This window comes from Lissotriton vulgaris, chromosome 2_1 (assembly GCF_964263255.1).
Source record: "Lissotriton vulgaris chromosome 2_1, aLisVul1.2, whole genome shotgun sequence".
NCBI lineage: Eukaryota > Metazoa > Chordata > Amphibia > Caudata > Salamandridae > Lissotriton > Lissotriton vulgaris.
Window position 1 is genome coordinate 999,170,404 of NC_141687.1, and position 24,200 is coordinate 999,194,603.

Consider the following 24,200-nt stretch of genomic DNA (forward strand, 5'->3'; position numbering starts at 1 on the left):
AAACGCGTCAACCTTGTTTGCTGGGTTTTATGTCCAAAATATCTGCACGCATTTATGTTTCTGAGTAGCGATGTATATTAAGTATGTAAGCTGAAAAAAAGAAAAATTTTCCTTTCCCATATTGAAAAATTCCTGCATTTAGGCGATGACATTTTCCCATGTTGTCTGTTGTTCCATGTCTGTTTTGTGTTGTAAGTTTGAAGGTGTGAGAGTTTGATATGAAGACGAGTTGAGTCTGGTGATTCAAGAGATTGTGTGAATGCGTTATATAATTTTGTCCATCCTTTTGGTGTACGCCTGTCTCCCAAAGAATCTTTAGGTGTTTTCACATATTTATAAAAACATTTTGTACTGTGTGTGTTTTTCTCGGAATTTTCCAAAAGAAATAAATATTGACGGATTAAATCCAACACATGGTTAATAATTCATTGTTCGTTAGCCTGGTGAACAAAGTACGGTTTGTAGTAGAACTCAGTATTGGCATCCTTGTTGTTGATTACTAAAATAGACTCTGCTTTACTGAAGGTGAGTCAAAGCCCTTGTTCGGTTCTTGAGCAGCACAAATTGAGCCACCCTAGGGGACCCCTCACCAAGCTCATGCAAACTGCCATTGAAGTCTGCTTTTCTTGCTGAAGAGGCGACATGGCACACATCCTGGTGTAAAACATCATAGTGCCATGCCTGCCAGCACCACATGAGGTATAGGTAAGTCACCCCTACTGCATCCCTTACAGCCCTAAGGCAGGGTGCACTATACCCATGTGAGGTCATATCCATGAACGTGGATATGCCCTGGTGATATCTAAGCTCATCCTTAGATATTACCAGTGCCCAGGGAAGCCATAACGAGTACATGGGCTGTACACACATCATTACGAATTCCCCAACTATATAATGGTTTCACTGTACCCCAAGGTGTTTGGTACCAACCACCTTGTCTTAATAAGCCCACACTGATGCCAGTGCTGGATTTATTAGTAAATGAGCACAGAGGGCACCTTAAAGGTGTCCCCTGAAAACCTGCTGACTACTAGTGTGTTGACTGACTGGTGGCAAGACAGGCTAACAAATTAGCTAGATTAAGAGGTGTTCCCACATTCAGCCCACAGCACCACCCCTAGGGCCGGCCAACTGATGTGGACCAAACTTTTCAGAATCCTTCAACTTGTGTTGGATAGAATTACCCTATTAGGACCAGAGTTATGACCGCTTTCCACAGGAAATGGTCATATAGAGGGCGTAGTCGCCCTATGGTTAGGCAGCCCATTAGCTAATACCCGGTACTACATTTTTTATTTAGGTGGCACTTTTGACCTTTAACTTCAGATTGGATGCCCTTAAAGACGAAGAGGACAAAGAAGAGTTACTCAACCCAAGAACTGAGTGCTTGCCATTGAGCTTTGACACGAGAACCCCTGCCTGCCGCTTCAAGACTCGACAATCGAGGTGAATTGTCTCATCTTGCTGCTGTGCGGCCTCTATGATCCTGAGAGGACTCCCAGCCTTCACAAACTGCCCAAGAACTCCCTTGAAGTAGAGAAGCTACTCACACGCAGAGCGCAAGCACTGAAGCCTCATAGTCCAGTCCACTGACTTGCAGCTCAACAGCCTGATATGCTCTGGAAGGTCAGATCTGTCTCCCCACCGAGTGTGGAGCCACTGGGACCGACCAGAATTGCGCAATACCAATCTCCTGGGTACCAGATGCCCTGTCCCCAAGACTGACATTGAAGAGTCCAGTTGGGACTCCAAATGTAGCAGAACCCAGCATCTGCAGAGTGACATCAAGACCCCTGAGACCCACTTCAAGAGTGGGCCAGCAGTCCTGAATTTGCCCCTGCCAGCTGTTGGCACCTGACCACGAAGAGCACCTTTACACACAGGAGCAGGCCAACCTACTTGCTCTCCACCCAGTCAGCCCGACCTGAGTAATGACAAACCAGCTGTGCTCCCTTGTTCCTAAGGCCCTTGCAAACCTAGCTCAGGTTTGGGGGCTCTCAGACTTGCCTGCAAGTCCCCCTGTGCAGCCTGTCTTTAGAGGGCCCCCTTTCCTCTAGCGCAGCAGCTACCAACTCCACCTGCTCTTTGCTCCTTGTGGAATTCGGGACACACCTGACAAACTGTTAATAGAACATTGGACCTTGACTTCCTGCTACTATAAACCCGGAAGGTGAATCCCGTCAACTGTCCGTGCTGTGTGCTTCACCTACCTGCTTTTTCCTCCCATGGGATTGCATGGTGCATAATTGTGCATAACTTTGAACAATTTACTCATCTTTGAAAATTCAAAGGAAATACAGTACTTAGCTTTGAATGTAGTTCTTGATTCGAAAATATATCTAAAAATAATTATTTTTCTAAATTGGTCTCGGATTTGTCTTTTGAGTGTGTGTCACATTTATTACCTCTGTGAGTACAACAAATGCTTGGCACTACCCTCTGATAAGCCTAACTGCTAGCCCGTACTACCACAAAAGAGAGCATTAGTATTATCTACTTTAGCCTCTGTAAACCAATTGGTGATCCACTGGACTCTCTGCACTGTGTACTTTGTTTTAGTGTACTATATAGAGAACCATCTTCCTACACTGGCCACAAAATTTTAAAAGATTTTCAAATGTGAAAAGGAGTCCGGAATTTTAGATTGAGGCCCCTCGGGTCCTTTGCATCAGATTGTCTGAAAATAAAAAGCTGGTGTAGGGAGGTTGCACTGACCGTCCCTGGAGTTTATTCATGTGACAAACTCAAATGATCGCAATGAGGAAACCAGTCTTGATGGTCAGGAGACTCAAGAAGCGGCTGTGCATGAGCTCGAAGTGGGTGCACATGAGAAACATCAGGGCCAAGTAAAGATCCTAGTGTGGCATCACAAATGGTTTAGAAGGGAACGTGTCAAAATGTTAATAAACAGCATCACTAAAGGTGGGTTGAATATCGATGGTTGGTCTGGTAAATGCAAAAAAGTCAAAAAGGCCAACAAATAACCTTAAATAGTGCCAACAGCAAGACCATGTTAGGTTGAAAACAGAACAAACAATAAAACATCCAACAATTTGGATTGAAACAGGACTGTGTTGCAGACTTTACACGAGGCCACAAATGTGTGCCAGTGCGCGGTGTAGAAGGACATTGTAGAAGGACGACAGGCAGCACGGATAAAATCCCAAATCCTAGGTGGTAGATTGAATGCAGTCAACTGCTTCCACTTAATCACTACGCATAGAGGTGTAGATAGTGGAGGTTTGGTGCAGAACTCTGCCCCCTGCTTTGCCAGAATATCCTCCCAAACCGGTAGCCTGATCTGAGGATGGATGCTCATGCCCAGAAGTTCTGGTTATTACGCTTTCCAAGCCCAATACAGTACCACTAGAATGATCTGGGCCGTGTTGTTCATGATCTTCTTCAGAATTAGAGGCAGAAGAGGTAAAAGTAGAAAAGCGTACAGGAGTGTTGTGCTCTACTGCCAGAATGCGTCTCCTAGAGACAGACTTCTTAGGAACTCCAGTGAGCAAAAGTTCTGATACTGAGCATCTGTGACAGTTGTAAAAAGATTTAGAAAGGGTTTCCAACACTTTTGAAATATATTATGCCACCTCAGGTGCAAATGTCATTTTTAATCCACCAAAATATATTAAAAAAGTGATTGATGGAATGCTGCAATTAAGCTTTGCCACTGGTAATTACATGGGGCCACATCCGAGTCCATCATTATTTTGCACAGAATGCCACCTCACTTTGGAACCAGCCACATGCAAACCAGTCTTGACCCTGCTCCAATATGAGCTGACCAGCCAGAAAAGACTGGCTAGGTTCTTCACAAACTGGAAGACAAGCAACCTGAGAATGGTTGCACCCTCATTAGGGCTTATCAGTTAGGTATAGCTTGGTTGCAGTGGCACAGTGTGCAAGGGACACACGTCTGGGCATACCTCTCCCACTTAAAGAGTGATACTGAAGGATACAAAAAAGTGATGGATCGAATCCTTGAAATAATCTCAGCCACTGGTAATCACTCGGGCCGCATCTCAGTACATTGTTATTTAGCACAACATGCCACCTCAGTTTGGACCCAGCCATATGCAGGCCAGTCTTGACGCTGCTCCAATTGGAACTGTCTAGCCTGAATTGCCAGGTCCTCCCTGAAATGGACTAACCAAGACTGATTTGCATAAGGTGGGTGTCTAGGTAGAACGGTACAGTGGGTCAAAAATGATGATCTGGAATGCGGCCCAGAGCAGTGGCAGAGATTGATCCAAGCATTCCTTACATCACCTTATTGTTTTTATTTTAGATGCCCTAAGTGCCACAGACATGTCCAGACATGGGTCCTGTGCCCACTGTGCCACGGAACACAACCTATACCACACTAATGATACCTAAGTAGGTCAAAACTGGTCTGGGGTTGCTTGTGTTTCCATCTAGAGGGGACCAGGCCAGGTAGTTTAGCCTGGACTATACTGATTGGAGCAGGACCAAGACTGATTTGCATAAGGTGGGTCTCTATCTAGAATGGCACAGTTTATGACAAACGATGGTCTGAAATGCGACCAAGAGCAATAACCTGTGGCTGAGATAAATACACGCATTCCTTCCATACCTTTGCTGTTTTTGATGTAGATGCCCTGAGTAAGACGGTAATGCCCAGACATGAGTCCCATGCTCACTTTGTATAGGGCTCAACCTGTACCACACTGATGAGACTTAAGTAGATCGAAAGTGGTCTGGGGATGCTTGTTCCCATCTGTAGGGGACTTGTCCTGGCAGTTCAGGGTTGGACTATTACTATTAAAGCAGGACCAAAACTGATTTGCATAAGGTGAGTATTTGTCTAGAATGGCTCAGTGGGTGAAAAACAATGGTCTGGAATGCAGCCCGGAGTGATCACCAGTGACTAAGATTAATTCAAGCATTTCTTCCACCACCTTGTTGCATTCATGATCCGCCAGGCAACGTTGGCTGAGCTCGTCTTTAAAGATTCTATCAGATAGTTCACAATCAGAGAAATGCCCTGACTGCCCTGCCAACTCCAGGTGTGCAGTGCATTTTTTCACAGGACCGAGGACACCACTCTGCCCTGATTTTTGCATTAGCACATGGCAGTAGTGTTGTTTGTGAGATTCTACACCAGCTTCCTCTTGATGGACGGCAGGAAGGCCTTTCGTGCTGGCAAATGGCCTGCAGCTCCTATAGAATGAGATGGAGCTGGGCTTCCACCGGAGACCAGAGTCCTTTGATCTCCACCTCCCCAAGACAACCTTCTCAACACAAAAGTGATGTATCTGTCTTTACCATCAGCTGTAGGTAGAGTAGGGAGTGGGGTCTGCCTCTAGTTCAACTGGGGTCAAGCATCCACCATTGCTGATCTCATGCAATCCCTTCCAAGACCTATATAGAATCTGATATGTTTCCTTGGTGCTGATCCCACTGAGACTTCAGATTTCACTGCAGGGCATTCACAGGCCTACTGGCATAGTCAACAAGCAGGATGTAAGTGGCTAACTGCCCAAGAAGCCTGAGAACCATTCTCACTGAGACCCAGAATAGAGGCTGAAACATCAGGATCATAGCCCAAAAAATCTGGACTCATGATGGAGGGAAGGCCTTGAACTGCACCATATCCAAGACAGCTCCTATGAATGGAACTCTCTGCAAGGGCGTAAGGTGCTACTTCAGCAAGTTGATCGAGAACCCCAGAGATGGCCAGAGGTTTGCTGTCGTCTAGAGGTGGTCCCGACTGACTGTGGTGAGTCAGCTTTTAACAGTCAACGGTTGAGGTAGGGAAAACTGGTACCCCTAACCTCGGGCTGTGACCACCACCATCACTTTCATGGTAAATTGAAAATGCTCTTGGCCCACCCTGAACTGCATGCAACCTCTGAGGAATGGCACGGATCCTGCAGGCCACCATCCAGTAGCCCGGATCCAGGTCTAATAGAACCTGAGCTAGCATGAGCATTTTCAAACTGTCAATCCCCAAGAAGGTATTCGGAGTATAAAGATTCAAAATTGGACATGCCTTCTTCGGCAGGACGAAATAGCGGGATAACAGCCTGTCCCTATTTCTGTGGCCTTAACCCTCATCATGGTTCCATTGGAAAACAGAGCCCACAGCTCTTGCAGCAAAATGGAAAGGTGCTTTTCTGAGAGCTGCTCTGATGTGGGAAGAAGCTGGAGTGGGACACGAAGTAATCATAGGGGTCAGCCCTAATGGGCTATCTGAAGGTGCCATTTGTCAGATGAGAAGGATTGCCATTCCGAGGCAAAGCAACCCATCTTTCCTCCCACTGGATGGATGTGTGCTGCTATGGGCAAACTAAATTAGCTTGGAGGCTGTTGCTACAAGGGAGGGGGAGTGGTACGAATGGTGCCTTTGAGGGCCTGCATGGTATCTTCTACGTTGCCATCCGGGGTCACAAATGGACTGTAGCAACTTCTGCAGAGGCCTGCTGCTGTATGTAAACCTATCACCTTGAGTATTCTCAGAAAGACCAAAACTGTTGGGGGAGCTGTCTTGAAAGAGCAGAAAGGCTTGGAGAACAAAGAGTAAGCTCCTGCAGGATCCTTCGAAAAGCATATCCATAAGGGATGCCCGCACATCTTTTGAAAACCACATAAAGTGAATCCTTGAATGGTGAAAAATAAATAAATAAATCCTTGCATGGTGACATAGTACCACAGCTGTGCTGACTTCTGATCCTAAGCAATAGATCATCGCCAGGCCAACAGGAATGACGTATTTGGCTGCATCATGACCATCTCAAATGGTTTGAGGCAAGGAGGCTCTATGTTTTTGCGTGACCGCTGCCAAGATTTAGCTTGCCATGTCCCAGAGGGCATGTGCATGTCAACCCAGTAGGTAAACTGCAACCTCAAAGCCAGGCTGGCTGATGAAAACACTTGTTTCCTGAATGCCTCAATCCTCTTTGATTCCCTAACTGGGGAAGTTGCATGGAAAGGTTTGGGAAGCTTGAATGGCTCGCTAGTTCTCTCGAGTAGGACAGTGCATTAAAAAATCTGGGTCACCTGGGGCTGGCCTTTGTCATCTGGCCATCAACCTATTTACTAGTGGAAAAAAGCAAGGTTTACACCAGGTGCCTATCAGAGTGTCAGCGAGGGCTTGTTTGAATAGAAGCCAAGGGTCAGATGAAGCATCCCCGGTTTTAAGCCTTCCATTAGGACATTATTTTTAACTTCAATAGAAGGCAGTTGTAGGTCAAGGACCTCAGGTGCATGTCACATCACCACAGCAAAGGGAACATTTTCTTGTGTTGAGGGTGTAATGGGGGACAACAACCCTATTTCAGGTGACGTTTCAATACCAATTTCTGTAGGTATATATGTAAACTGTAATCTTCGTAATGCGGGGGCAAATGATCCCCATTGTCATCTCCAGGAAGTAAACTTTGATCAAACCGAAATTAAAAATATGAGGGAGCCTTTGAGGATGACTCTGCGGCAGAGGGTTTATGGTGACAGAATCGGGGTGACAGGAACCAGGTGCACTGGAGCTGTGATCGAGAAAGATTTTGTTCATGGTTGAACAGCAGAGTCAGCTTGTGATTCCCCTCTGGTACCGACAACATCAGTATCAACATAAACGAAAGAGAGATCAGCACACATATGTTGATGTCGGGCTGGAAGTCAGCACCGGAATCGATTCGGGACTCAAGGTGGGTGGGAGGGACTGAGTATGGATCTGCCAGCACTAAGTTGACTGGGCCCCTGTGGAATTATGGGAGCAGTAGATGTGCCGGAGGGAGCCAGAAGAGTGCCAACAATATGCAGCCTGACCTCATTGAAAGCCTCAACCTGCTGTGGCAAAACCAATTGCCCGGGGAACTCGTGGCGCACTGGGGTCAATTGAGGAATGGGCTTCTCAAGCAGGGGTTGGAAGTGAGACTGATTGGCACCTCGACGCCCATGCAACTTCTCTTTCAATAGAGAATAGTGAGATGGGGCTCTATTCAGTTTGCTTCCTTGAATTTTCCTTCAGACTTGGACTTTGACTTTCCTGCTGAATTTGACCGTCAAGAGGACCTGTCCTGGGATTGTCCTCGACAGCAGAAGCGGGTCCAGACCCTCGACTTAGAGCGGGACTTACATGAGGTCCGTGACTTATTCTGATATTCAGCAACATACGTCTTTGCTTTCTGATGGTGGTGCACACTCTGAAGAAGACTTAGGGGGTCATTAGGCCATCCTATCGGTCTTAGGGACTGCCTGCCATAAGGGCGGGAGTCCCGGGGGGGGCTGGGGGGGGATTAGGATGCGCCCGCCACGGTGGCGGGCGCATCATGCATGTTTAGCATTGTGGCGGGCGGTGCATTAATTCATTTGAATTAACAAAGCAGCAGGCACCGCGCGGTGCCTGCCGCTTTGTTAATGCAAATGCTGGGGGGTACCACAGGTACCCCCCGTGTGCACCCCCCATTAGTCCCTCACTTTGGGGGCCCGCAGGGGGCGCCCGAAGTGAAGACCGCATGCCTTTCCGTGGTGGCATCGCCGCAACAGAAAGGCATCTGTTTTTGGCCATCCTAATATGGCTGGCCATATTAGGATATAATAGACACCGCCACCATGTTAGGCTTTTTCCGCCCCAGCCGCAAGGCGAACGGGGCGGAAAAGCGGCGGATTGTCTTTCTGTCCGCCGCGCCCCCCCCCCCGCCATCCTAATATGGCGGGGGGACTTTAGGGCAAGGATGGCGGGCGAATTGCCCCCGCCAGGCCATGCGGTGGCTACCACCAGCCTGGCGGGGGCAATCCGCCCGCCATCCTAATGGGCCCCTTAGAGTTGTGCCCAGAGATTAGATATCAAAAGCACACCTAGTGATGGTCCATTACTTACATCTCCCTCTGACCTAATGGCATGGCTTCAACCTTGTCATTTGAGATAGGGACATCGATCCCTTGCACACCGGATTTAAAAAGTTGTTGAAAACTGCCGAAACCGGGACCAGAGCTCCGGATCCTCCCTCGTACGAAGGTGAAATGAACTGACGTCTGGACTGTTATGTGGCTCCACTTCACTCTGCCACTTCCGGGGTAGAATAAAGACAAGTCAGAGTCGCACAGCCCTACCTCGACGGGCGTAGGACCATTGCTGTGAAAATATCCAGTTACAGTTTGGGTTATAGAAATATTCCTAAGGTCAGAAATGTGCTTAGAACAGTGACGGGGCAGCACTTAGGGTGAAATATAAATTGTTTTACAGACTGGGAAAATACATCCAAAACGTCACAACTATAACCTGCTATAAAAGTGCTCCTACATTGGGGAGAAGCACCAAGTCACGACTGTGGCGGGTACATTACAAGTACTGAAGAGCACCACAGGAGTTCAAAGTGTTGTCAATAATTAAAAGAACGTAAAGTTAAGAAACATTTATTGACTAACACAAAAAGCTGATTTACAAATACAGGACAAACACATCTCTGGAGGGACCAATACAAGCAAGCATTGGCAAAGCAAACAGGTCTCAGCACAGAAAATATTTGCTGGGCCAATGCTTTGGGGATGCACATACAACGGCGGTGGCAATCTTTAAAAGGGGTTGTTCAAAGATTAGAAATGCATTCAATGATGGCCACTATGGGTGCATGTGCCAAGACCTAAAAAGAGAAATGCTACTGCTATGCCGAACAAAATATGCAGAGGAATACCAGTTGCCAAGTAACCCCTTTTTCTTAGCCACGCTTGACTTTCTTTAATGAATGAAATGAAACGTGCAGAAGAGAAAATTAGACCCTGTTTTTAAGTGAACATGGTTAAACAGATACCAGAAAGTTACTTGATAGATACTTCAAGCTGATCCGTCTCCCTTAAGCTGTTTGAGATAATCTTAGATCGCAGAATAGTACCTGCAAAGTGTGCATTGAAAATACCTGCCACCAAGTCTCTTCAACCAGTGCAAGCTGCAAGTCCACTCACCTCGATTCCCAGTGGTAACTGTATAGCTGAAGGAGGCTATATCATCCTTGTTTTGCCTCCTGATGCTCTTCTCTGCCTGGTGAAGGGGACTACGTTTTTGAGGAAGTGCACATGAGCAGTACCAAACGCTGTCACTTACACCAGAGAGAGCTAATGGTTGGAGTGGGCTGATATATTGTTCCATGAGGCATGATATGGTGGGAGGAAGCAAGATTTGAATGACGATGGAAATCCAGGACAACAAACTTGTGCCTCCAGCCTTGAGATGCAGCTGAGATGCAGCAGTATGTGGTAGGTATCCCGTATAACCAGGGGCTTCCATAAAAGCGAAAACTATATGCTTTTGATGAAGATTGCCTTGATTCAGATCAGCAAATGCCCAGCCTAACTTAATGGGAAATGACATTTTAAAACTCCAATGAAAAAGCTAGCTACTGTATAATTAATCTCGTATGAGCAAAACGAATCCCACAACAGTGGATTGGTTAATTTGTGGATGAGTAATGGTAAATTAAACCACTGAATTTACATTTTGTTTCTTTTCCATGCCTATGTATGTATTTAAGAAAGAGCGGTACAAAATATTTTGATGCAGCAAAAAACTACTTGTGTGGATTAACAGATAGCCAGGCAGACAAATATACTAAACGATCTGTAGGTTGCAGGACACGTAAATAGATAAACAGGTATTCAGACTTAGAGGTGGACCTTTTCAAATCTATAACCTTATTGAAAAAAGCATGAAATTAATTAATACTTCCATTGTGCATAAATTTAAAGTTTACAATATTTTTCATAAATATCTACAATACAGTCCTTAAATTCGTAAATATAATCATTGCATGTGAATTTCAAGCTTGAAATGTCTTTATAAAATATTTTTCGCAGTTTACTTATCTGCAAATGACCCTGCCCCCAAACGAGCATTGTTAAATTCCCCCCAAAAAGTGTTGATATTTCCCTTGACAACATTGTTTATTCAGCTTACATCTTCTAAGGCTTGACCAGTAAGACATTGGTGGTAATGGACAGGTGGGGAACAATAAATGTGGCGGGCCACCATCTGTAAGACTGTGGGACAGTGCATGTGGTGCCCACACCTCCCTTCCCATTTTGCAACTATCCTGCTATTCAAATTGTGCCTCTTACTTTATCGCATGTCCATGTAAAATATTGTAAAATATGAACTGAATAAGAACTTACCACTTGAAGCAAAGCCAGATATCCAGCTCCCACATTGTCAAAGTTCACTTTCACATTCTTCCACCTGGCGGTTTCATTCTGGTGTATTAGTGCAAAACACTCAGTTTCATTGTTCACTTCGGTGTTTAGAAACGTCTCACCAGATGTGGTGTTCACACAGTGATAGTATTTACCCGCAAAAAGGTTTACTCCCATGATGCTGAAAATTAGCCAGAAAATGAGGCACACCAGAAGCACATTCATGATGGACGGGATGGCTCCTATAAGTGCGTTAACAACCACCTAGCATAAAAGTACAAACAAACAACAATGTGCAAAAAGTATGACATTATCTTCAGAGACATTGCATGTATTTATTAGCGACATTTTCAGATAGAGCCATTGTCCCAAAGACTTATTTTAAAGTTCGGGAATGCAAAAAATAACTTCAATAGAAAACGAAATACATAATTATGAGGAAAAACCTAACATCATCAAGATTAGGCCAAGCAATGTGACCACAAGACAAGAAAATAACGCAAGCCTCAATATGGAAGCTTCCACCGGTCAGTAAGTGGCATTTGCCAGGCACATTGTGCAGCCTGTCGCGGGAGGACCCCACTAGTGACGACAGCCTGCTTACTGGAATCTCCACTGGCGACCACAAAATGTCGAGGGGGTAGCGGCTGCCACTTCTGCATGCTGGCACTTGCATACCAAGCATTTGCAATGCAATAGGTCTTGCATCTACGCGACATTGAGCTATTGGCATTGTAAATGACAATGCCTCTTATTTATGTTTTGTTTTTTAAAAACATTAATACAACGCATTGACCCACATGCATCAAGCATTTTTGGAGTCGCAAACGGTGCGATTCCTTAAAATCGGCCGTTTGCGATTCCAAAAATGCTTTTTGAGATGCATCATGCTTTTTTAGAAATCGCAACTTTTTTGCAATTTCTAAAATTGCGATAGCATTTCAGAAATCACAATTTTGCGATTTCTAAAATGCTATGCATCATTTGATTTCAAATTGCGAAATTTGAAATTGCAAGTGCAAATTACCACGAAGTTGAACCTCGTGGTAATTTGCGAAATTGTTTAAAAAAGCACAAACATGCATTTTTTAAACTGTAAAGTTACAGACACATGTGTATGTAACTTATACTCAAAAGTACATTTCATGGGTGAAGGGGGGGGTCATTTAGACCCCTCTCTCCACCCTTGAAATGCATTGCTGAATTGCGATTTCAAATTGCGAATTCGCAATTCCCATTCATTCCTATGGGCATTTTAGCCCATAGGAATGAATGGGAATTGCGAATTCGCACTTTGCTAATCGCATATTATTTGAGAATCGGTAAAAATTGCGATTTTTACCGATTCTCAAATATTTTGCGAAAATGTACATGCATCCCATTTTGCATTTCCTAATTTGCGATTCCCTAAAAATCGCAAATTAGGAAGTGCAAAATGAAACAATGATGCATGTGGGCCATTATCCTTTACAATGCCAATAACTTAATCTCATGTAAATGCGAGACCAATTGCATTGCAATTGCTTGTTTCATGTTAATACTATACAATGTGGGCAAGGTTTCGCATCTTGGTATCAGTTTGACACACAAATACAAAAATAAGCAACATCGAGGTGACCAGTCAACCTTTCTGAAGGTCCTTCAGCCATGTGGCAAAACATGTCACTACAGTAATTTTTAAACTGTTTGAGCTAGAAATAAAATATTTATTGTTAAAATCTGCAGATTACATAGCAGATGATAGTTTACGTGGCAAATATTTAAAATACATAATTATGAGAAAACGCCACAGCCACAAATAAAACACATACTTCCAATGGCCCTGGGCAGAGCACATGATGTGCAGCAAGCACACAAACTATGCAATGGTAATTTGTTACATGTAAGACTAGACAGGCCACAGATTCCTCCAGCAACTCCAGACATCTTACTGTTGTTATACCCTGGAAACTGCCAGCTATACAAAGATCTTTAAAGCAGGCGCCTTACCTTTAAAGATATTTTAAAATGCAGTCTACTTGTCAGAAAGTGGCGTAACACAAAATGATGGGGGTCCCGTGTAAAATGTGAACCCCCCTCCCCTACACCCCCAGAAGTCTTCCATAGCGGGGCTCCACCTACAGGGCGGTGTTACGCTTTTGCTTAAGAACAAATAAAGAAGCTATAACAGATTTTCTATGACAAACTGTATTGTCAACTTGTCCCGAGCGGAGGCTTTAAAAAATATAAATAAATGTATGTCTGGTCCTAATAAGCCCCCTTCTCCACCCCACACCCTTTTATTTTTTTTGCTGCCATCCCTTGATCCTCATTTATAGGATTCGAAGGTAAATGTTGCTCCATTTCCAGCACTGCTAATTACTATTTCTGAAACTGCTATCTTTTTAGTCACACAATGTTGGACTTACGGCGTACATGCTGTTACTTAACAGTCAACATCATTACTACGAGCTCAGGTCTTTCTTGTCACAGTCCCTGCAGAGTAGAAGCAGGTCATGGTCGAGGAAGACGGAGAAGGGGGTAATGACATGATCTAGTGGTCTTGGGGCGTAGGAACCATTCAGTCTGTGAAGTAGGGGAAGGGGCAAGTTTAGAAGTCACACAACCTTACCCTCTATAAAAAGTCACATTGAACATAAATACGCTGCCAGAATAAAGGACACTCAGCATGCCAATGTCATCATAGGCCCCCTTGACTTTGCTTTCCACTGAAGTCTTTCTGAACGTCACGGTTACAGTAGAAGGAATTATTTCCGCTCCACACGAGGTTAACAGTTAAGCGGAGCCACAACTTTTACACCAAAAAAGTCATGGTTATAGTAAAAGGAATTATTTCCGCTCCACACTAGGTTAGCATTTAAGCGGAGCCACAACTTTTACACCAGAAATTATGCAGTTACCTGGGTCCCCATTGCCGGCCCAGGCGGACCAAATAGTATGGCTCTCCCTTCCCGCAAAGAATCCTGAAGCCGCTCCACGGGGGACGCATTGGGAGCCATAGCGTGGCTTTCAAGAACAAGCAGAGGAAACAAGAAGCATGCGCTGCCCACCCCTCACGCACACGGCTCCTTGCGCATGCGCCGCTGCCATATTCAGGTCAGGCAGTGATGCGCAAGACAAACAAAAAGTCCAAACAGTGCGGACTAAAACTGTAGTTGGTGGCCGCTGCCTCCGGACTACACAGAAGCCAGTTGGACATCAATAGCCACTGTAAACAAATGTAAGAAATGCGAGAACAACACTAAGCCAATTGCAAGCAGTCGGAGAAACTACCGGCTGCTTGCCAACATACAGAGATTACTTTAGGTCTTGCTGATACAGCGCATGCGCTGCATGCGCTGCCAAGGCGAGACCTAAAAATATACCGCGCCACAGTCAAAGGCAGGCACTAAAACTCATTTGGCATGTCATATTGTGGGGTGGAATTTTAAACATTACCTACATTTAGATCGTTCTTTTTGCTGGCCTAAATATGGACGTTGTTTGTGAGAAAAACTGCAGCTTTCACCCGAGCCAGTGCTTTAAATGGGCCGGTACTGTCCTGTTCCGAGTACCGGCACTTTTTTTTATTTTAAGAGGGAGAGTACCGGCACTTCTCAAGAGAAGTGCAATACTTGTAATTGGAGAGTACCAGCACTTCTCAGAAACCAGCAGGTCACTTCGATTTTTCCATTTCAAGCACTACCCGAGGCACATCACTGTGTGCTGGATCTCACGGTATTTGATGTCTATGTTGTCCATTTGGAGGTTAAGATAGAAAAAAGAAGTCCCCCCAATGCCACTATGTACTTAACATTTTAATACATTTTATCCTGGTTTTACTAAAATATATTTAGTTGAATCTTTTTCTCTCTTTTTTATTGACTTGAACTTGAATTTTCGGGAGTCCCGGGGTATTTATGCTGGCTGTGCATTTGGGGCAATACTCGTCCCTTCTCAGGTACGGAACAGACATAGTCCCCGCAACTCCTCCATTGTTATGTTGAATGGTAGTGGCAAATGGGAAACAAGTTGAAACAATGAACAAAAGTGTATTGCAGGATAGTTCCAAGTATAATACATGTAATTATCATGAAAATTAAACATAAAGTGTAAGAGTTCCAAGTGCGATAGTCTTCGTGAAGACACCGCTCACTCTAGCATCACGCAAAACTGCCATTATTAGTATTTGTGACTTGTTTAATCATTTTCACCTTATTTTATTCATTTAACTATATTTTTATAAGACACAACTTTTTGTCAATCGCCTATCACAAAGTTGAAGATTTTCACGTTGCTTTATGTTGCAACATTCTCGGCGAGTCTGCCCCACATTATAATATCTTCGAACGTCCCAGTTCTGAAGAGCATTCTGCTTCTAGGTACAACTTAGTCGCACACAAAAGTACAGATGCAAAATTCCATTTGTTATTCGAATAATTCACCCTTTGAAATTAGATTTGCACATACAGATATTCTGCCATAATTAGTGGGATACGCATCTGAGAGTAGGCCTGTGTGCAACTGTGATTGGGACATCAGCAACAACTGGTGAACACCCACAAACTTGCAAGTTTGTTGTTCGAATGTAATTTCCAAACACAACAATTATTGGGAATGTACCTTTGAAAAGGGCAGGTAAAATCTATTTAAGGGTTGGAATCAAGAGCTTACCACTAACCGTGCCGGACTGGGAACCAAAACCGGCCCTGGTAAACTGCTCGACCTCGGCCACATGATCCTGTCTGGGTTTAAGTCACAGAAGGCTGGTTAGCCTGATATATGCCACAAGCGTGGTGAGTATTTGAGAGTGTGATTGTGGATGATAAGGGGCTCAGGTTAAAAAGACGTGTGTGAAATCATGAGAAATAGAGCTAAGCGTGATAAGAATCTTCTGGTGCCCGAAAGTGATGGTGGTGTGAGAAAACTGGGAGTCTGTTTATTTGGCGAGCTAGTTTCCTGGTGAGAGTGTGGTCAGGATGCATAGCTAAGACTGCACAGTATGTGGTGTCGGTGCTGTGTCTGACTGTGGGTGTGAAAGAATGCTCATGCTGCGTGCACGTGTTCAGGATGTGACTGCTCTTGCTGAGCATCAGTGCTGGCCGTGATTCTGCTCTTGCTAAGCATCAGTGCTGGTTGTGATTCGGTTCTTGCTGAGCATCAGTGCTGGCTGTGATTGAACTCTTACTGGGCATCAGTGCTAGCTGTGATTCTGTTTATGCTGAGCATCAGTGCTGGCTGTGATTCTGCTGGCTGTGATTCTGTTCATGCTGAGCATCAGTGCCGCTGTGATTCCGTTCATGCTGAGCATCAGTGCTGGCTGTGAATCTATTCTTGCTGAGCATCAGTGCTGGCTGTGATTCTGCTCATGGTGAGCATCAGTGTTGGCTGTGATTCTGTTCATGCTGAGCATCAGTGCTGACTGTGATTCTGTTCATGCTGAGCATCAGTGCTGGATGTGATTCTGTTCATGCTGAGCATCAGTGTTGGCTGTGATTCTGTTCATGCTGAGCATCAGTGCTGGTTCGGATTCTGCTCATGGTGAGCATCAGTGTTGGCTGTGATTCTGTTCATGCTGAGCATCAGTGCTGACTGTGAATCTGTTCATGCTGAGCATCAGTGCTGGATGTGATTCTGTTCATGCTGAGCATCAGTGCTGGCTGTGATTCTGTTCTTTGTGAGCATCAGTGCTAGCTGTGATTCTGTTATGCTGAGCATCAGTGCTGGCTGTGATTCTGCTCTTGCTAAGCATCAGAGCTGGCTGTGATTCTGTTCATACTGAGCATCAGTGCTGGCTGTGATTCTGTTCTTGCTGAGCATTAGTGCTGGCTGTGATTCTGCTCTTGCTGACCATCAGTGCTAGCTGTGATTCTGTTTATGATGAGCATCAGTGCTTGCTGTGATTCTGCTCATGCTGAGCATCAGTGCTGCTGTGATTCTGCTCATGCTGAGCATCAGTGCTGGCTGTAATTCTGTTCATGCTGAGCATCAGTGCTGGCTGTGATATTATTCATGCTGAGCATCAGTGCTGGCTGTGATTCTGCTCTTGCTGAACCTTAGTGCTATCTGTTATTCTGCTTATGCTGAGCATCCGTGCTGGCTGTGATTCTGCTCTTGCTGACCATCAGTGCACAGCCAGCACTGATACTCAGCATAAGCAGAATAACAGTTATTCTGCTTATGCTGAGTATCAGTGCTGGCTGTGATTCTGTTCATGCTGAGCATCAGTGCTGGCTGTGATTCTATTCATGCTGAGCATCAGAGCCGGCTGTGATTCTGCTCTTGCTGAGCATCAGTGCTGGCTGTGATTCTGCTCATGCTGATCATCAGTGCTGGCTGTGATTCTGTTCATGCTGAGCATCATTGCTGGCTGTGATTCTGTTCATGCTGAGCATCATTGCTGGCTGTGATCCTGGTCTGGAAGGGAGCCTTGGTATGCTGAGTTTCAGTGTTGGAGCATGGTCGAGATGAGTGAGTGTACTGTGTGTGAGGAGGAGGGTGTTACCGGAGGCAGAGACATTGAGTATCAACAATGAATGTGTGCCCCGAGAAAGGCTGTGCTGTTGCTGATTGATGGTTGATAGTAGGTTTTTTGGGGCCCATACTTGTTTACCCTACAATCCCTGTATAATAAAAAAAACTACAGCCACACGTACAATTTCCTCCATGATGTATTCACTCTAATGAAAGGGAGGGGCAGGTGGGTACTATGACTACCAATGAATGTGTCCTATGCCTGTACAGTGAGCATGATTCTTGTGCCAGGATTGCACCCTGGGTATTGCATAATCAGTGAGATTTTGGCGGTGGGAGTCTGATATTTCCCAACCATCTTAGCAGTGCACCTTAATAAGGAAGACTGTTCATTAAGCAGAGCCCGGGTAATTGATTGAAAAGCATTGGGAGGATAGAGATGTTGGTTGTTAAAGGAGTCAAATGGAATTCGGGATTTTATTTAAAAAAATAACCAACATTCTTGTTGCCCTTCAATCTATCAGTTAATTTAGTGTTTTATATAAAGGGCTTGTTAGTGGCCAGTAGACGACTGGAAGTTGGGCACATTCTTTGGGAAACTGTCACCTGTAAGAAACAGCCACCTGCAATTTCGAGATATCAGTTAGACGTCTCATAAGGTAACGTGCCTGTTGCAATGATCTGGGTGTAAACTTCCTGATCATTCCAAAGCTGATAAGACAACTTGGTGGGCAAATGCATTTACTGCACAAAACAAATATTTGTGATATGTGTGCATGCCTGCACGAGCCCATGTGTTATTTCTCAAATATTTGTTATATATTTTTAACCTAATTCCAAGGGAAATGACACTGCTTCCCAGATAGCATTTTTATGCCAACCAGAGCATCTCCAGCTTGAAGTGTCATCTATAAAACATCACAGAGATCAAAAATAAAATGTGATGAGGAGGAGGATAGCAACATCACAAAACCCAGCGGGTAATTTGCACTCTACCTGCTCCAACATTCAACTCTCCAAAAATGAAGAAAGGTCGTCGAATTAATTTTTATGAAGAAAAAAGTGAATAAAAGTATGCACATTTGTGGGTAGAGGCCTATGATTCAGGATTGCAATTCTAGAAATAGAACTCAGTAGAAGTATGAAGAGATATATGCATGGGATCTAAGTGTTTGGTACAATTACTTCTTCCTGCTATCAAAAATATAATTACAAAAGTTTATATTGTGCACTTTTGTCCTACGGGTTCACTCCACATCACTCTCCTACCCAAAATACAGACCTACTTGAACAGAGTAAACTTGGAATATATCATGATTGTCTATGAGGCCTCAAATACCCGATCCAAAAATAATGAAAACATTTCTCTTTGAGGGAGAAGAGGAGGGGCCTCTATACGACTTCTTCCAAGGTTCAAAACCCATGGGTATCTGCTATGACGAGAGTTAGAAATGAGGCCTCTAGTTGACAGAGGTAGGCACCCTGTTTAAGCAGGGACTCACACTCTGGTAAGTGTAGTACACACTAAAGGTTTACCTGTGCTCACCCTCAGGTAGCTTGGCACAGAGCAGTCACTCTTAATGAAAGAGGCAACGTGTAAAGTATTTGTGCACACACACACACAGTAACACAGTGAATACATCACAAAAGTACACTCCACAGCAGTTTAGAAAAACAGCTAATATTTACCTGAGTAAAACAAGACCAATACAACAAAAACCCAACAGACCGAAGTCAAGATATGAATTTTTTAAAGATTTAACTAAAATGCAGTGCTTGGATGTTCATAGCTCAAACTAGGGTTATCTGCTGGCACTTGATCGGGACAAATCCAAAAGTTCAGTCCGCGATGAAGTGTAGGCCAGATACAGGAATCATGCAGACCCCCTTACAGTAACTTGGACGAAGACAATATATCACACAGATGAGGTGAGGCATCAGTTCCTGAAGAGTTGTGCAGAGGAGGTGATGCATCCGTTGTGGGTGCATGGCTTTGGTTCCTGAAGGTGATGTGGCATCGATGTCAAGAGTGCAGTGTGTCATTCCGCAGCGCCAAAGTTGAACCGCTGGGCCGAGGTGATGCGTCGGTTGAAAGCCATGCAGGATCAGGGATGCTTTGGAGTTGGGACGTTGCACCGCGGACTTCTGTGGTGTGGTATTTGAGACTCATGCAACAGCGGTTCTTCAGAGGTGCTGTGTTGGCAAAATCGGGGCTGCGTTGAAAGTTGAGGATCTTGCGTCATGCACTCGTGATGCGGTGTCCACGGCTTCGGTGCAGGCAGTGGCATTGTATCAGTTTCACATGGGTACGATGATTCTGAACTGATGCTTTGGAGTCGATGCTCCGGTTTCTTGGTTGCAGCACCAAATTCACCTCCAAGGGACCAGGACTGGATTTGGCATCACTTGGCAGGACATGACACACTGAAGAGGAGCCTAGGTGCTGGTAGTAAAATGTAGGTGAAATTTTTAATGTCCCTGAGACTTCAGCAACAGGAGGCAAACTCAGTCAATCAATTGCAGAGCCTTAGAAAGCAGAATATTGAGAGTAGAGTCTAGTCCTCTCACTCCCATACAAGAAGTAACAGGCAGCAGGTCAACACAGCAAAGCAAACAGCAAAGTCCAGAGACACCAAACACTAATTTTCTATCTGCTCACAATTAGAAGTTACACTTGTTAACCTATGGGAGAGAGATAGGCCTTGCTGCAGTTGAAAACAGATTAAGCAGTTTTTCACTACCACCAGGACGTATAAAGCTCAAAAGCACATGTCCTCCCTTTTAAATACACTGCACCCTGCCCATGGGGCTACTTAGGGCTTACCGTAGGGGTGCCTTACATATAATAAAAGGTACGATTTGGGTCTGGCAAATAGGTGAACTAGCCAGGTCGACATGGCAGTTTAAAACTGCAAACACAGGTTCAGCAGTGGCAGACCTGAGACATGTTTGATGGGCTACCCATGTGGGTGGCATAATCAGAGCAGTAGGCCTACTAGTAGCATTTGAGTTATAGACACTGGGCATATGTAGTGCACTATACTAGAGACTTACCAGTAAATCTAATATGCCAATCATGGAGAAGCCAAAGGCCATCACATTTTAGACACAAAGCACCTGCACTTTAGCACTGGCCAGCAGTGGTAAAGTACTCGGAGTCCTAAAACCAGCAAAAAGAAAGTTCAGCACATAATCAAAAACAGGAGGTCAGAAACAAAAAGACAAGGGAAACCATGCCAAATGATGCCAGGTCTATCAGCCACCAGAAATATCAAAGGATTAATTCTATGGTGGCTATGATGCATCGATGGCCAGCTATGGGGGAGTTGTGGCACTTCTTTAGGACTTTGAGCTGCAACTCTTTGGTTGGTTTAATAAGCCCTTGTCTTTGCAGTAATATTTGTCTTGTCTGTGGACCTGGTCATATAAGGAGCTCCAATTCTGTCTTGTTAATGCTGCATATCCAGTTAGGACTCCATCCAAAAAGATTGTGCAGCTCCGATTATGCGTTGAGTGGTCAGGATATTATGATGAATGGCAGCCTGGCACTCAGAATATCGCTGGGAAAGAGCACCAACAATTACATCTTAAAAGATGGTATATAGGTTATAATGAAGTCATATTGATTGAAAAAATAGGCCTATCGTGCTTGGCGGCTATTCCTGCATTGCTTGTTGTGAAGGCACTAAAGATACTGATTGCCCGGCATGATTTCAAAATGTTTTCTGATTCCCATTAGGAAGCGTCTTCACTCGCTACAGGATAGCCACATGGCCAAACGTTCCCGTTCTTACACCGAGTACTTTATTTCTTAATCAGACAAGATGTTTTATAGATAAAAAATAAGTGTTCTAGTCCATCGTCTTCTTGTAGTTTTAAGAAAACTACCTGTATAACTCAGTCTGAGGCATCCATCTTGACTGTAAACTTTTTGAAGGTACAGGATGGCGTAATACAGGAGCATGAGAAAAAGCTACTTTAAATCTTTGAAAGGCTGTCTCAGCTTGCTCATTCTACTGAAATCCATGACGAAAATTTTCTTTCTTAAGGATTTGAGAGACCAAACTAGTTAGTCAGTCAGTCAGTCAATCCACTTTATTCGATTAAGTAAAATCATAAAAGTACGAAAGACAAACCACAGACGTAGACAATATAACAAATAATTTTGACTTAATAATTAAAATACACAGACAAGATTTCTATACACTTAAATAAAAATACACAAGGTCATATCCCTTGTCCCATAAAATTACAGTAAAAATTACAATCTTACTTAGGGAGAACACATCTTTAGGATTCTTTGTTTCATTAGCCTCACAGCAGCTACCAAAAAAGATGCAATGTTAAAAATATCCCCAGGGTTACACAAAGACTGTAGGAAGACCAATGCCGGTCTTACCTGAGTGAAACCCCTGCCTCTCAGGATAGGAACCAGAAATCTCAAGCGAATATTGGAATAAAAATCACAAAACATCATGAAGTGCAATGTGTCCTGGGATGAAAAATTATCACATTGGCAGGGTTCAGCATCAACAGGATCACACCATTCCCGATAATCCCCCAATGTGAAATGGATCAGATTGAAGTGGAGCCTAGTTAGGAGCCAACAATGGTAAGGTTTATTAACTGACCAGACTAGTCAAAGAAGCAAACTTTCCAATGAATGGGAGATACAAAATAGCCAAACCAAGGAAACACTGGATCTCTTTAATTTTGGAAGGAGACGGCTGATTAGGAACAGCAGAAATTTCTGAGGATCCATAGCTATCCCTATCTTATTGAGACAATACACTAAGTATTTCACTTCAGGCTGCTCAAATTCACATTTTTCGGTTCTGCGAAATAGTAGAATTTGGCATAGTCTATCCAGGACTTGACAAACATGTTTGTGATATAAAGACGGATCAGAAGAATAGACTAGAATTTCATCTAAGTACACCACAACTATCTGGTTTAACAATTCTACAAACACATGGTCCATGAAGCACTGAAAAATTGATGGAGTATTACTCAATCAGAACGGCCTAGCACAGTATTCAAAATGTCTGAGGGGTGTTCTAAAAGTAGTCTTCCACTCTTCTCCTTCTTTGATACAAAGGAGATGTTAGGCTCCTGAACGGTCTAACTTGGTGAAGATTTTGGCTTCCCGAACAGACTCCGGAATATCCTTGATGAGAGACAAGGCATATCTTTCTTTGATGGCTACTCTGTTCACTCCCCTGAAGCTGATGCATGGCCATGGATCCTTGGTTATATTAGAAGCGGAAAAGTGAGAAGCCCTAGCAGGAGAAGAGGATCCTATAAAGAGCCCATTTTGAAGATTTTCCTCTAGATATTGTTTCAAGGTCTCTTTTTCAGTTTCCGAAACAGAATAGACTCTTCCAAAAGGAACAATAGCACAAGGTTCGAGAGGAATACTACAATCAAATACTCAATGAAGAGGCAAAGCGACTTCCATACGTTTTTGGAAAGAATCCACATACCCTTGATAATGAGCTGGAACTCCCTGCAAAACACTGAGCATACCAAATTCTATTTCTTTGATTTAGGAGGTTTGTTTAGGGAGCCAATAATCTGCAGTCACATTGCAAAACTGATGCAAAATTGGAAAGACAGGTATAGGGTTTGAGTCTTCCAGCTGATGTATGGATTGAGTCTTACTAGCCAAGGAAGTCCTAGAATAATAACGTGGTTCGGAGAGACATAAGACGGAAGGGAAGAACCTCATGATGTCTTCCAAAGGTCAATCTTAAAGGGCTGGTCATCTCTTTTACAGGGCCCGAGACCAATGGTGTACCATCTACTGTATGAACTTGTTCTGGAAACCCTTCCGAAACCTGGGGTATCTGCCTATCCTGAGCACATTTCTCACTTGATGAAATTCACTTACCCCACTATCCTGAAGGTGTCAGCACCTTTTTGTTATTTCCATTAGGAAGCTCTAACAGCATTGCCAAAAATAATAAAGAGGTAACCAGTAGTCTGGAGGGAATATTTGATGGGCTTCCATACTTTCCTGTCCTCTCTCCTTTTAAAGAGGACGGGATACGGTGCGTCCAAAACCTTCTTAGGCCAAGTTGAACCGTTACAGATCAAACGGCAAAGGAGAGCCGCAATACATAGACAGTCCTTGCTTTCATCTATGTTCTCATTCTAAATCTAATAGAGCTATCTGAGCTATCTCAATCTCCATGGGCTCTTCACCTGAATATTAAGGAGACTCAGGGGTAGGAGTGTCATTCTTCTGGACATGAAGGCGAGCCACCACATGGGGCTGTTGAACTCGGGCCCTGCGTCTTTCATTCCGATGACGCTCATTGAGGCGTGGGGTGAATGCACCAGTTCATCCTTTATCTCTTGATGAAGACCCTGGCGAAAAAGGGTGACAAGAGTCCGTTCCACCCATGTGGTCTCAGCGGATAACTAGCAGAAGCAAATAATGTATGTCAGAACATACTGATTGCCTTGCTGAATTTCACAAAGATCTTCCTCAGAAGAAGTCTCCAAAACAGCTCTTACAAACATCCGATTGAAGGCTGCAAGGAAGCTGTATAATCGGAACGATTCGGGTCCTCTGTGGGTAACAATAAGATCGCCCA

General features: G+C 44.2%; 1 protein-coding gene across 1 annotated transcript in view; it reads right to left on the bottom strand.

Moving 5' to 3' along the window:
- The window catches only part of LOC147731528 (sodium channel protein type 2 subunit alpha-like), a 951,803-nt gene that overhangs the window by 88,363 nt on the left and 839,240 nt on the right, over positions 1 to 24,200 (bottom strand). Inside the window, exon 22 of the mRNA XM_086956592.1 lies at positions 11,131 to 11,412. Coding sequence (XP_086812718.1) covers positions 11,131 to 11,412 — 282 coding nt within the window. The remainder of the gene's footprint in view (positions 1 to 11,130; positions 11,413 to 24,200) is intronic.